Genomic DNA, 15,446 nt, shown 5'->3' with positions numbered 1-15,446 from the left:
AAAACTCCGTTTATACAAATTTAAATGAACCATAGCAAATATAAATTTGTCATTGTAAGTAATTAGGAAAACTATACCATATGGAGTTATTATGTTTAAAAGGTTTGCCATATATGAAATTTTCCCTAAAAAGAGGCAGAAGCATATCCAAAATTTAAGTTTTACGAGCTCACCATTTAAAATTCTTAATATTAAATTCACGGCAAAATTCATCGGTGGCCCCTTAAAGTTGGCACCAACTTTCACTAAGACACCTAAACCAGGAGATGTTCATTTTAGATACCTCATGTAGGGGTCCGCTGTGTCATGTTGACATTTTTTACACAGTTGGCACTTTGCGTGTTTTGCACCTATTTGAGGCGCGTAGAAGCTCTTTTTTTAATCTGATGTGGCATCACACTTAGCCTATAACGGTAATATCTCTCCCATCTATGTATTTATTAGTGCAATTTCCTGAAAAAAAATCCTAGTTACAGAATGCTAATAAAGAGAGTGGAAACAACCAGAACATACACCTTCTTCAAGAATGAAACATACAAACACAAGAAGTAGTTGATAGAACCTTCGATTTCTCCAATGTCAAAAAGTCCGACAAAATAACAATCTCCAACACTTGATTTCAACCTTTAAACTTGAAAATTGGCAACATAAACTAACATAATAGTTAGTACTAACTAAGAATTGAATGAAAATCAAGAAAGGTTGGAAGTTCATATTCTTACCTAGGGTTTTGATCGAGGAACTGAAGAAGAGAAAATGGGAATTGAAAGATCAAGTTTTTACCCTTTAAATTTGGAGCCAATATGACGTGGAAAGAATAATGAGTTGGCTTGATATAATTGGTCAACTAATCCATGTGGACGAAATTGTAATACACGCGCTTGAATCTAATAACAAATTATTTAAAAAGTGTCAACATGACACAGCGGACCCCTACATGAGGTGTCTAAAATGAACATCTCCTGATTTAGGTGTCTAAGTGAAAGTTGATGCCAACTTTAGGGGCCACCAATGGATTTCGCCTTAAATTCACTGTATCTTTAAAGTCATGGGTACATATCTACCATTTGTTGCAACTTTTATGAACTTTTACACATGAAAACTTATGCTTTGCGTCGAAAAAACTTGACTCAGATGACCTCAATGTCCGTATACTACCATTTTCAATTTGTTACAAAAGCTAGTTTTCCTCAAATGTTTCAAGCTAATTTTAGTCATGGACACCATCAAATGGGAAATGTTGTAACCGCAGAATCGAAAATTCATAACCAATGCTACAGGTTCAACATATCAGAAATAAAATCTTTACATTAAATGAACTCATCGAGTGAAGATTTATAGCTGAAGTACAAATAAGGCTCCCGTCAGATATATTTCTCATTCATAACATCAAAATTACCTAACCAGAGATACTAAACAAGTGTTCCCCAATCACATTAACAATTAAAGCCTCTGCAAATGATTTCAATAATGTCCTTCCTATTCACGAGCTGTCTGAAAGGCGTCTTTCATCCTAACATGTCCTCATCCAGTGTTAGCTTGTGTTCATAACACACTGCTGAAGTAGATATTCATGAAGTGTCTTGATGGATTGAAGCCAATCAAAATAACTATAAGCAACAAACTAAAATTGTCAACTTATTAACCAAATATGAAGACAACAAAGATCATGAATAAATATAAATACTTACAGATGGGTGAAAGGACGATGACAATGCCAATTGGATATAGGAAGAATGTTGTCCTCTCCAAAAAGGGTAATACTGCATAGGGGGATATAATAAGTTCATCATTCATATCAACTAGTTAACATAGATGGAAACCACCAACAGAAAGCCGTGCATTAAGGCAGAATACTCTATAAGTTTCACAACAGTGGTTTAAAGACCATGCTTACTATACATAGGGATGAAACAAAACTTGATTCCAACAAACATTTGACTTACTATTTGTTCTGGAGACATATATACCTTGGGAAGAAAAACTCATACAGCACTAGCCATCAGTATTTAATTTGGACATCTCAGACCAGAAATGATTTGAGTTTGAACACACCAATCATGAAGCAAGAAAATTCATCACTATAATTTGCGTACAGAGGTAGTCAACAAATTTTAGCCACAGGAAATCTCTGCACAGAGTAACCAGGAAGATATATGCTGATACAGATAAATCTTAACTGCTTCCATAAAAGTTAAGACTCGAATACACAAAGTTCACCCCATGTTGAATTTTCACGAAATTCAAAAAGGTAAATATTCTTAGGATATGGAATTCATCTTACCATCATAACCTAAAAAGTTGAGGTAATGATAGTAGGAGGCTGCGACCATGAAAAGCAAATTTGACAGCAAAACAGGAATGAAACCATGAGCTATCAAAACAGGGGAGAGAAAATAATGTATGACTGCCACAAAAACAAAACCATCAGTAGCCGTCAAAATATACTGAGTCTGAAGATGTGCAAACAGCACGTTTCATCTTAACACTGCCCTTACTTACCATAAAGCAAAACGAACATAGGGAAGAAAGAGTTGCAGTGGACATCAAATGCATACAGCCTTCATGAGAGACAAGAAAGTGTGTAAGTAAGAAAGTTCATAAATGAAAGTGAAATTATTAACCCTAGATGTAGAGTTTCAGAATTCAACATGAGGAGAAAGAAGTAGACAGAATAAAGTATATGAAAAGTTTGATATGGAAAGGTTCTGAACTTGCCATTCTACCCGCTGTTCCACGGCATGACTGCTTGGAGCTTCCTCTCGAAGGTAATTGTTGGTTAGGAACCTGCAAAGACAATGGTTGGCAAGACTATGCTGGAAGACAAACTTTTATCATCATAAATATTGCAAGCATAATGTCATGATACAATGAGAGATATGCTTTCACCATAAATATGGAAAACTTGACAAGAGAAACAGAGGGAAATTTTATACAGTACTTTTTTCTCTTGCTTAGTTTTTGTTGAGAATGAGGAAAGAAAATAAGGGAAATCTTTTTCTTCATGGCCTCAAAATTTTAATCAACAAAAAGGAAAATCAAACAATTTTCCCTTTCTTTATTGTTTGCCACCCTAACTAAACAAAGAAAGACATGATGTCCTTCAGTTTCTCGTGTGTTTACGCTTCTGCTATCTTCTTTTCCTTTTTCCATGCATAGGCTTTACTCTACAGAATGTTTATATGAGAATGTCATGATACAGTGTAAGATTTGGAGTCTAAAGAATTCTGACAGAAAATGTCCATAAAACTACTCAGGGATCAGTTAGTACAGAAAATAAAATGTACTCACTCCGTACCACTTTGTTTGACATAGTTTCACTTGACACGGAGTTTAAGAAAGAAATGAAAACTTGTAAAACCTGTACTCTTGAATATGCCGTAATAGTTTGTGGCTATTAGACTTTTGAAACTTATGGTCTTAAGCATGTCATAACAATTGTGTGGCTATAAATATTAAGGAAATATGGACACGTGACATTCCTTTTGGCAAAATCCTAGGAGGGATTGTTCCAGGTGCTATAATTGTTGATTTTGAATATCAATTATGCTGCTCGCACTCTCCAAAAATGCTGCCATACCCATGATAGATCGTCCAAAAATGCACTACTTTTGGAGGATCCAACACGCAGCCGGTGGAATTCTTGAAAAGTACGAGCAACGTAGATCATAAACTAAAATCTAGGGTAGAAGTTCTTCGTTGTACCTTCCCTACAATTAAGGTTAGCACTCTTTTGCTATGAATTTCTAGTTTAGTAAGGCAAAGCTAGAGATAAAACAAGTAGCATGAAGCTGTAGTGATGATCAGGTGACCCTCTCTATATTCTCTAGATGAAGTTGATCACCTATTTATTTTATATGCTGAACCGTGAGAATTACATTGTTTGGAATACGAGAAATTTCTGATTCCTTTCTATAGTTCCTCACAGAGATCTGATTGCAAGTTCAACCAACTAATTGAGACATGAATTGAAAGCTTATCGTTCCTATTGTTCCATCAAAAATAATAGACAATTGTACAAATTACATCAAGATTAATCTAAGTTAAACAGCAAGAGAACCATGATGAGGTTCTATTGAATATCCAAATGATAATAGCCCTTACCAGCAACATGTTGCCAAAGTAGCTCCGGTGAGTATAAAATGAAAAAGCAATACTGAGATAACTACAAAAACAGCATGTCCTGCACTATGATCATACCTGAAACAAATGAAAGATAAAGATTGCAACACGATTCAGCATCAAGAAGATTATAAGTTAAAGAGAATACAAAGAAGTCAATATCTAACTAGAACGCATTTACATTATAAAACTGAACTCAACAATGGCACAGATGGATGATATTAGTACACTAAAACGGAAATGTTGGACTTCTCTAAACCATAAATAACTTCATTCAATCTATGACATCATAAGATATTCTCTTGATAAGGCAAGGTTTTACAATTCTCAAGGAAAGAAATTGAGTTAACCAATCTGTGATCTTAGACCAAAATGAGTAGCAGAGTATAGGAAACGTACGCAGCGCAGTATGCTAAAGTTGCAACCACCAACAGAAGAGTGCATATAACAATAAATGCAGGATCATCGCGTGCCCACTGGTTCTTCGTTTCTAAGAGGAAAAAGAAAATAACAAGAGGCCAACTTTAGATGAACAGTAGAACTCCAGTAAGAAAACTACTTTGCAACCGGACACCAATACTTATGAAGGAGATCAACACAACACCAAATGGATATTCAAGTCACCCAGACTTGTGTGCTAGTGTCAAGTTGCAAAGCATAAAGATGAGAACAATTACACTTAACATATTAATAGATCCAAAAATGGTGGAACTGTAATCAAAGTTGAAAATTCAATTTCTTTTTAACACTCATCAACTTTTGCTTCAAAGAAATTAAAGGCAAAGTTCAAACCAAGTGCACCAGATTAGAGGGTTTTTTCTACACATAACTCTCGCCCTCCTAATTTAAATGGCCCCTTTGACCAGCCCAAGGATTTAGAAAAGAGAGCGTGGCGCAATTTTATGTAGGAGTTTCTTAAATATATGTTTGTAGATGTCATAGTAAAACCGATACAGATGAAAGTAGTATCAGTGCTTTAACACTAAGGAAGTATCACAGTTATAGAACACCCTTTGTCCCATTTTATGTGATTTGAGCACGAAGCATAGGAAATTAGTTCGACTTATGTAACAAACAGAGAGTGATAGAAGTAAATATTAATAATACTACCCACAACCTACAAAAGAGATATGATGTTGATAGTTTATTATATTTCCTAGCTACCTAACAGATTAGAACAGCTAGGGGCTGAAGATTTGTTAGGCTCCTGGCTACACTCTTATGCATCATCTTGCCGCATTTATCAATACAAGTCTCACTTGCTTAACAAAAAATTATCAGTAGTACTAGCTCAAAAGTTAGTTTAACAAGAAAACATCACATCAAATATAAACTTGACCAGTTAAATGAATTTGAATTCTTAAAACTTGTGAAAGTTGTATAGATATTAATTTCTTTATATAAGCTGTATACAACAATACTATTAAGGGAATGATATAAAAAAATATCATTTTTAATAAAGTCCCAACATAGGAATTATCTTACAAATTGGGATGGATGAAGTAGCTTATATTAGTGAAGTTGGATGGATGAAGTATCATATAAAAAGTGAATAAGAAACCATAAGGATTAAGCAGTGCTAGCACAATTCACAAATTCAATTCCAATATAAAAGAATCATATTGCATTAAATGAACGAAAGAATAAAGGAAGAGAAGAAGGAAACTTACGCTTGTGGTACTTTGTGTGCTGATATCTGAATCAAATGTCCAATGACGCAAACAAATGCAAATACAACATCAGTAATTCAGACTTAAATTGAGCATCACTGTATAATGAACTGATATACTGTAGCATATCAACACCAAATTCAAAGATGAAAATTAGACAAAGATGTGAAAAATGCGCCAGTGCTCTCACATTTTGCTGTGTAGATTATTTTCCTCATCTCAATACTTAATTCCTCGAAAAAACAAGATTAAGGCCAACTGCTTTATAACTTGGAGTTTGACGGTTTGAATGACAATGAAGAAATGGATTCTCAATTAGTGTAACTTAAGTTACCAATGTTTAGAACGACACACTTGTAAAATATCTTGATGAAAAAATTTACAAACAGGCACCTAAAAAGCTTCAAAAGAAGTGAGCCTTTTTTCAATCAAGTAAATGTATTTTCATTCATAAACATGGCCATAAACAGGTAACGAATCTACAAAAATATGATTCTCTACAAACTCCACTCAATAGTCTATACAACAAGGAACTTTTTGTGCTCACCAAACGAAAATAAAGAAGCAGAGTCTACTACTCAACCGAGAGAAGCTCGACTCAACTCCCTCAAAAGCTCTCCTATGTCTCTCTCCAAACAATCCCCATTAACACAAATGGAAACCCTTTATAAGAAGTAAGCTTACTATCTTACTATCTATAACTACCTCATTAAACCGCAAAACTTCCTCGTCATTGCAGTTGCACGTATACTAGCAGAATCACACCTATTTCTGACCACTCCTTTTGCTTCACCTATTCTTACCACACTCCACGGTAATCTTTCAAATGTAACATATCACATCATTGCCCTTATTAGCATCTCTCTCTCTCTCCCTGTTGCCAACATCTTTCCATTTAAATCATTGCAAGAACCTTCACAGCAGATGAACACAACGTTCTGTGCAACATAACTCCTACAGTTTCTTTTTGAGCCCCACAGTGGGCATTTGGTGCTTTCTTTTAGTTATCAAAAGCTCCTACAGTTCCTCTTTCTTTTTCTCCTTTCATTTTCTTTTTTATTTGGATACTCCATCAAGCCTTTCGATAATTTAATCTTTTCAAATCAAGTATTGACACTAAAAACAACTTCTCTCATGCAATGCTTATCCATCTATGAGTATGTTTTGGATCACCAACATATTGTTATAGTTCACACTTCACAGGAAAATGAATGCTTATTCATTTGTACTCAAATCAGTATCACATCTTGTTAACTGATACCCCATAAAAAATGATCACTAGACTGGATAGTCTAACACTACTTAACAAAACACAAGATAATTGCAAGTTCATTAACACCATCATATTTGATGAAATATTAGCTGTAGTACTAAATTCAAAAGGACATGGCACTTGATAAACAAAATGCTTACACTACTTTAGGGGAGGTGCATAGATGAAGCATTTGCCAAAAGGTATATTCGATGTCCATCTGTTGCCACTGCACGCATTAAAGGAGGAGAGGAAACAGTAAGGTTACAGGAAATGAAAACCCTTTTTGAACAAATGAATTAAACAGATATTAACAAAACAAGGACATTGCTTCAGTGCTGTTGCCTTTCTTGAAAAGAAAAGCACATTGCTTCATTGTTTCGCTACAATTTGCCAACATATAATCAAGGAGCACTTATCAAACAATATGGAGTTCATGATGAAAGATACACTGGGGGCGAGGATCTAACATTTGCAAACTAATAGGTCTAAATTAGAGAACTGGAAGCATTAAAGTTACCCTTATTTAAAAAAAAAAGAGAACTGGAAGCATTAGAGTGATTTTGACAGTAGAACTGAGAGAAACATCTGAGAAACCAGAGAGATACCAGTGAATCTAAGAGATGGAAATGGCTAAGTTACTATTGTTTCGTAGATTTCTAGTTGGTATAATAAAGAAAAATGTCATTGTCCAAGAAGAGAGTTCAGGCATTGAATACAATCTCCAGCACACTAACAAGCAGTTTGGATTGTGTGTTCATACTGTAGTATTGTTATTTTAAATCAATGTTTGTTATCATTGTTAATTAAAAATTATTGCATTGCAATGTTAAAACCATTTTTACATAACACATAAAAGACCCATCTTACGCAATAACTAATTGAATATGGTGGAATTATTACGCACTTCTCTCACGATTTGCCCTTACTATTACTTAATAATATCATCTCCTTTTTTTTTTATAACTGTAGTGTCTAGGCCAGCTACTATCATTTAATAGTATCATTTTACCCTTAACCTTACAACTCCACCCTTTACTCTATTTTGCCTTGATCATATTTTAGCCCTGCCTTCTCATCAATAGTACTCCTCCTTATTGTCACTCCATAGGTTCTCCTTCTCTACCTTCTCACCAGTTACTTGCCAGTAATTTTTTTTTCTTTTTAAGTTTTGAATTGTTTAGTATATCATATTTTAACAACTCTTCCACATTAGTACTCCTTCTCCTTGCCACTCATGTATTCTCCCTTTTACTGCTTTACTATCTTGTATGTAATCATCATTTTTTTCTTTTATAGTTTTAAACATATGATAATCCAATATTTACAATAATTACCAGAATTATAATCAGTTAACAAATCCTAAAATCTTAACAGAGAATTATACAAAGAAGTACCATAATTTGAAAGCGTAGAGACAGAATGGCGATAAATTGAAACAAAAGAATACTAAGATCGGGATCTGATCTATACAAGATCAGACAAACTACATGTCGATGGCACACTAGAGAGTTAATTGAAATGGAAGAATGAGAAAAAAACACCTTGATTATTTTGCGAAGGTACTGAGGCAATACTGAATTGGGTCGAACATGAGAGCTCGTTCGACCTAAACCTTTTGAAGTTGTGGGCAGCATCTTTATCTTTTTTTTTCCTCTTTCTTCAAGAATTTTTTGATTCCTTTCTTTCGTTGATTCAATTGGATCAGATGTATCTGGATTTTACAGCTCTGCTTCTGGTTTGAAACTGTATTCCCCTCTCTCTCTCTCTTCTCTTCCGCTCTGTTTCTGGTTTGCAGGTGAAATCGCTAATGGGTTCGGGTGAATGACCCAGCCCAACACAAAGCCCCCCTGAAGACCCGACTACCCAACCTTCGCTAATTGTTCTTATTTATCCGACTTAAAATTTTATTTTTCCGCTTTATTAAAAAGAGTACAGTATAGCCTTTCTTAATTAATATTTAATTTTTTTATATTCAAATTTAGGTCAGTGAAAAAAGTTATCTATTTTGATAAGATAATATATTTTTAGAAGACCCCTAATGTGAAATAACATAAAACTAGGGTCAATAGACTGCAATTACTAAAATACTCTCAATTAATACCAAAAAAAATCAGAAGCAGACATTTTTTTTTGGTAATAAAGGATTTTTATTTATTAATCAAACGAAAGAGTCATTACATAAGGAGACTAGCCTAGGCAATATTGTGTCTATTTCGTCCCTTTCAAAAATAGAAGTAGCAAACCAGGGGATTGAGTACAATATTAAGCTTCCAAAAGTATCAAGCTCGCATTCTGTTTTTGCTAACTAGTCCGCTATTTCATTAGCTTCTCTATATATATGTTTGATTGGTTCTCATCCTGCTTCATGCAATAGATACCTGCAATCGTTAATTAAATTTTGATAGGAACACTCTTTGTTAGATAACATGACGATGACGATGATTTCAAAGCAATCAATTTCGATTACTAAGGGAGTTAAGTTATTTTATATAACAAGCTTTAAACCGCGAAGTAAAGTCGGCACTTCCATGTAAATATTAATGGTATAGTGCATGCCCATGTTGAAACCCAAGACCCATTTCTTATTATGGTCTCTAAACACGCCTCTAATTCCTCCCTTACCCAAATTAAATTTGCAAGCTTCGTATATATCGAGTTTGAAGATGTTCTTATCTGGAGGTTCCCATTTGATGTAAATGACACCTTTTATTTTATTTGGGGCATTTTTACTAGTCATAAACTTGTATTCAATTGCTTTATGGTATACTTGGCTAATCAGGGGAAATTTAGTATTTTTTTGAAAAATGATGTCATTTCGATTGTTTCAGATTTGCTGTAGGAGGACTGGGATAAAATCAGACCATTTTAAGAGATCATTCAGATATTTTTTTTGACATAAATTATTTTTTTCAACCATAATGTCATGGTATCAGGGGTATTCAGATAATTGGGATAGTTGTGACATTGATTCATTTGATCCCATAAGATTTTTGAGTGAGTGCATCTAAAGAACATATGCTCTATATCTTCCATTTCACATCTACAAATGTTGCATATATCACTGGAGCATATTTTCCTCCCGCGAAGTATGTGTTTTTGTGGGAATCATGTTAAGGCAAACTAACCACAAGAAGTGTTCTATTTTATTTATGGTGTTGATCTTCCATAGCCAAGTAAGATCTCCTTGAAACTACGATTATTTTCTTTCGAAATTAGTCCGTAAGCTGCCTTTGTTGAGTAGATATTGTATCCTGGAGAATTTCATCTATAATTATCTTCTCCTATGCTAATTTGCTTGATGTAGGTGCTATGAATCAATTTGTTAATTTCAGTTGGAAGCTCAAAGGAAAAAGATTTGATTTTGATGTAATCATTATTAAGGATGTCGACAATAGTTATATCATATTCATGTTTCATTAGAGGATCATAAATCATATTTCTTATTGGTAGATTCATGTTTCATTAAAGGGTCGTAAATTATGTTCATATTTCATTAAGAAACAGACATATTGATACTTTAATCTTACCCACTCTTTTATTATAATAGAAAAATACATGATATTATTTTATTTTGTTATATATTTAAAGTTGCACTGTTCTATGTAGTAGTAAAAGTAAATATATGATACTATTTTGTTTTGTCATCTATTTGAAGTTATAATGGTCAATATGTGATTACACTTGTGTTTTTTAAAGTAAAATTTTCATTCTTGAATTTGAATAAAACATATAATTAATAAACTTTGAAGTGCATCTAAAGTTGAAGATCGATTTTAAGAATTTTAATATTTAGACGTGCATTTAAATTCAGATATCTTAATTTTAATGAAAATAAATTAGTCTTCTTTAAATAAACAAGTGAATTATTTGGAAGAGTTTAGATCCTTGAATACGTATTTGGCTTTTAACTAAACAAGAGGATCCAAGGGTCAAAAGTGTACTATAACTAAAAGTTTAGATTGCTAAGATGCATCCTGATAGAATTTTAGGGGTATATTGGCCTAAAAAGATTAATCGTCTTCCAGCTCCAGGCAATCATAGTCGGCGTCGAAGCCCCCGGTACCCTAGGAAAGAATTCTCTCAGTTTGCAACAGTTAACATCCTCTATAGCCTATTTAATCCACCCCGAGTACGAGAGTGAAAGTAAGAAGCTCTTGTTGGGGCCGCGAACATGTCATCGTCGGGTCGATCAGCGGCCGTAGCAGCCGGAGATTTACAGATTGTTCCTGCATCGAACATGCAGGTGGCTGCTCTACCTCCTCGACCTCCTGCTTCTTCTTCAACCGCTCTTGTGGAATACACGCCACCTGCGGCTAATCCTGAAGAGGAGGATCTCGAGATCAAGCTCCGTCGTATACTTGAATGTGTGCCTGTACGGGTTAGCAATACATCTGGTAGTTCTGCCGGTTCTGGCTCTGGCGACTTTCATCAGGTACCTCTATTCTATTCTAGTTTGTTGTTGAGCTCTAATTTGATTTCTGCTCTGTGGTTAACTGTAAATCTAGCTATTTTCGAGCAGTTGATTATTTCATGCTCTATCCTGATGTAATCATGTTAGCGTGCTCGGTAAGCTGGAATTCATTCTGTTTAACGGCTGTTGAACAGGAAATCAGTGGAGTTTAGAGACTCTGTATGTGGTCATTAAGAACACCAGAAGAGTAGTTAAGGTTTTGAGAATGATGTAATTCTTGTCGCAAACATTGAAACAGATAAATAGTACTTTGTTTTGTGCAGCCTGCAAGATGTATAATGTTCGATTAAATGTGTTCAAAATTTGATTATATGCTTAATCCTAACCATCAATTTGCAAGGCTGCACGTGTGTAATATCTATTGAAAATCATAATAAGGTAAACATATCATGCAGTTCTCTGGTTTGACTCTTAGATTGAGCAGACAAGAGGGGTTGCTCAGGTGATAGCACTCTCCAACCTTAAGGTTGCGGGTTTGAGTCACTAAGGGAGCATAAAAGGTGAAAGCTCCTAGGGAGGAGTAAAAAATAAAACTATTAGATTGAGTTGCTACTAGTGAATGACTTTCTTGCGAGACTCGGCTGATACACTACTTATTTACTGATTCACTTATTTTGTTAAAGTTCTTGGCCATGCAATGTGATTGAGTTAATATCCTATGTGTCCCTAATTCTTCTCCTGAAGAAGAAAATCAGTGTCGTGTTAAAAACCCCTTTCCTTCTGTTGTCTTTTTTGGTTTGGGGAGCGGTAAAGATATAATTTTGTTGATGAAACATTCTTCCTTTTCCTTCGTTTTTCTGCATTATCACTTGATGAATTATAAGTTGCGTGAAGAGGTCTGTTCAACTCAAACTTCCTCGAGAATTTCGGTAACTTGAACACAAACATGTCTTACAATGTTCAGGTGATACTATAGAATCCAATGACAGGGATCTTTGTCATGGTTACTATATTTTCTAGGAAAATTCAGATGAAAAGTTAGATCACTTTTAGATAGCCTGATGGTGTTTATGCCCTACCTTAGAGGGCCTAGGTTCTCTTTATAATCCATTAGTTTGCGTATATTGGACTAATCTTATGGAGGAAAAATCCAAAAGTAGTAGTCGTGTTCACCACTTTGACATACCCCTTCTTCCCTACTACTACAACCAGGAAGAAAGAAGCACTTGGCCCGACCTTCTAGGTTAGCCACAGGGGACAGTAGGGCCATAATTTTCCTTAGAAAAAATCACTTGTTTTTCAACACTGACAGCTGCACAAGGGATGCTTCCAAATTCCAACCTCACTTTTCTGCATTATTGATAGTTTAGTGGAACATTTGAGTCTAGCTATGGTTTGAAATGTATTCTGGCTACTTTACTGTTGTCTCATCAACTGACTTTTCTTTTCTAGTTTAATTTTCAACGGTTCAACCATAAGTCTTTGGCCGGCAATATAGTTGGTTTCTTGAGCAAAAGTTTCCAAAGAACCTTTTCTTTAGTAGGTAAAGCTTCGAAGGAACCTGTTTGCTTATTGTGAGTGTTCGAATTGTATAGCAATAGCTGAGGTAGTAGGATGGAGATGAGAGTAGTTGAGGTCTAGAGAGCAAGAGATTGCAAAGGCAGTACTTAAAACAGTAGAAGAGCCATCTCTTGTATATAGTTTGCTTTGTAAAGAAAGGGAATGCCAACAAGATAGCACTCTAGGGTGTGGGTGGTGGTGGTGGGGTGCATGATTGAGAATGCATAAGGTGCTTGTTGTTTATCGAAGAATGTCTGCATTGTTGTTGCATGTGTAAATTGTCAAAAGGATCAGATATGTCCTCATGGATGAACATTTTCAGCGAAGATTATGGGAAAAGTGCTAAAAAGGTAGGGAATAGCTCTAGAATTGCTAAAGGTTCAACTTTTTATTCATCTTAGTGTTAACATTTTGAGAGATTGATCAGTGTTCATTGTAAAAGAAGATTGAAGAAGTGTTAAGAGTTGATTGATATCGGATAATTGAGAACATTCACGTAAAAGTTGCAAGTGATTACATTGGTTTGTAGTGTTCACAGATAGAAGTGGATATTTAAACTCTGGTTAGTATGAGGGATAAGGGATAATAATTCTGGGATAAAATGCAAGATTATTTTATCCTGCATTTGGTTTTGGGTATTAATTAGTTCCGGAATTATTTATCCCACCATTTGTAATATGGTGGAATAACTAATCTCATGTGATAACTTGTTATTACATATATATGGTGAGATAACTAATCCCATGGGATAACTTTGTCTATGGGATGGGATAGGATAGGCAAAGTTATCCCATGGATTGGGATACATCATGAGATATAGTTATCCCACCATATATATGAGATAACTATTCCATTATTGTAGTACAAATGGTGGGATAAATAACCTTGGGACTAATTAATATCCCATACCAAATACAGGATAAAATAATCCTACATTTTATCTTGAGATTATCATCCCTCGTCCAAACGACCCTTAAATGATTTCAATAGGGTTTTCATTAAAAAAAAGGATTTCTGTAGACTTCCCTCAAAGTAGGAGAATAAAATGGTACTTTAGATTTCCTATTCTGCTTAGGCAATTTCTTGTGTGGTTGAGGATTTCATTACTTCTGCAAAAATGCCTAGTCTCCTCAGTTCGGCAATTTGTTATCTTGAAAAACATTGGGTGCTGAACTATTTTACTGATAATAGAATTAGAGTTGTGTACATAATACATATATTACTGACAAAATACTATTTTACTTGCTTTAAGATTTTGGTGGGGGTGGTGCATGTAATTCATCTTAAGCAGTACGAGTTGATGTGTATACTCATCGAATTGGAGTGTGTCTTGTTTTTTTTTCCTTCCAAAACTGCCATAATTATGACTTATGTGACTTTAGTGACTCACAGTACTTCTTTGAGTTCAAATGCTCTTGAGTAGTATTCAAGGTCTCTTTGTATGTGCATTTATGTTTTGTATGATATGAATCATGGCAAATACATACAGATGGATAAAGTTCTTCCTTTTTCTTAGTCATGATTTCTGTTGGATGCATAATCTAGAATGTTCGTCCTTATTAGTTCAATATGTCTATTGAAAGATGTTATTCATCATACTGTATTTTCTGCAGATTTTGAATTCTGAACATGCATTTTGTTTATTCGGCATTAATTTCAATCTGTTGAATGGTGTGTTACTAAGAAGTGATTTACTATGATTAGGTCATATCTGGTTTTTAAGAATAAGTAGACAGTGTCAAGTGTCAGAAATCACATTTTCTTGGGGTTCTTTGCAGTATCGGCAGATGAGACGGAGAGAACAAGACCGACTTGCAAGGATGGACGTTGACTACCAGAGAAGGAAAGAAGTTACTGAATTCAACTTGAGAAGAGAAGAAAAATTAAAAGCTGCGGAAGAGCGGACAGCAAAGAAACGCGCAAAGCGTCAGAAGAAAAAGCAGAGGAAGAAGGAGAAGAAGAGTAATTCTGGTGCAGGCGGTGAAGAAAACCGTATAGAAGAGTCGTCTGGTGATGATGAAGCTGACTCCGATAACAACTAAGAAGGGAGAGACATGATTGGCTTCAAATTTAGCACTGTCGAGATCCTTGGATCAGGAGCTTGCATGAGTTATATAGTTGTCGAAAAATTGAGATCATGTAACATAAGTAGCTTTGTGAACAACGTTTCGAAATCCAAAATGTAATACTCATGTTCTTTTCTCCGTCTCATTTAGTTGAAAAAGACTGTCCTCTAGAAACTGTGGGGCTTGAAATTTTGATTCGGGAAATCTAGATGGTCAATGGATGGGCAAAACTTGGCTGCTAAGACTATATTCCATTACCATTGTCATTTGTCAGCAAAGTAAGGCGTTATCCAGTCTACCAGTAATATATAGTCCTTGGGAGGCCCCAACCCCATCATTTACTGGAAGTTGCAGTTGAATCA

The 15,446-nt window shown here is 34.9% G+C and overlaps 2 protein-coding genes across 2 annotated transcripts; one reads left to right on the top strand and one right to left on the bottom strand.

Moving 5' to 3' along the window:
- Window positions 1-1,288: 1,288 nt before the first annotated feature.
- On the bottom strand, window positions 1,289-8,917 carry LOC129885597 (uncharacterized). The gene is made up of 10 exons (XM_055959928.1): window positions 8,589-8,917; window positions 7,206-7,273; window positions 5,793-5,818; window positions 4,522-4,612; window positions 4,105-4,200; window positions 2,719-2,787; window positions 2,503-2,561; window positions 2,285-2,407; window positions 1,692-1,763; window positions 1,289-1,610 (listed from the first exon to the last, which is right to left on the bottom strand). Exons 1-10 carry the CDS (start codon window positions 8,679-8,681, stop codon window positions 1,546-1,548), a joined length of 762 nt encoding a protein of 253 aa, XP_055815903.1. The 5' UTR covers window positions 8,682-8,917; the 3' UTR covers window positions 1,289-1,545.
- Window positions 8,918-11,016: 2,099 nt separating this feature from the next.
- LOC129885596 (uncharacterized) lies at window positions 11,017-15,273 on the top strand. Its single transcript, XM_055959927.1, has 2 exons — window positions 11,017-11,479; window positions 14,797-15,273. Exons 1-2 carry the CDS (start codon window positions 11,219-11,221, stop codon window positions 15,058-15,060), a joined length of 525 nt encoding a protein of 174 aa, XP_055815902.1. The 5' UTR covers window positions 11,017-11,218; the 3' UTR covers window positions 15,061-15,273.
- The last annotated feature ends 173 nt before the right edge of the window (window positions 15,274-15,446 follow it).

Source organism: Solanum dulcamara, chromosome 4 (assembly GCF_947179165.1).
Source record: "Solanum dulcamara chromosome 4, daSolDulc1.2, whole genome shotgun sequence".
Classification (NCBI taxonomy): Eukaryota; Viridiplantae; Streptophyta; class Magnoliopsida; order Solanales; family Solanaceae; genus Solanum; species Solanum dulcamara.
Note: the sequence above shows the minus strand (reverse complement) of the source record. Positions and strands in the feature narration are given on the sequence as shown.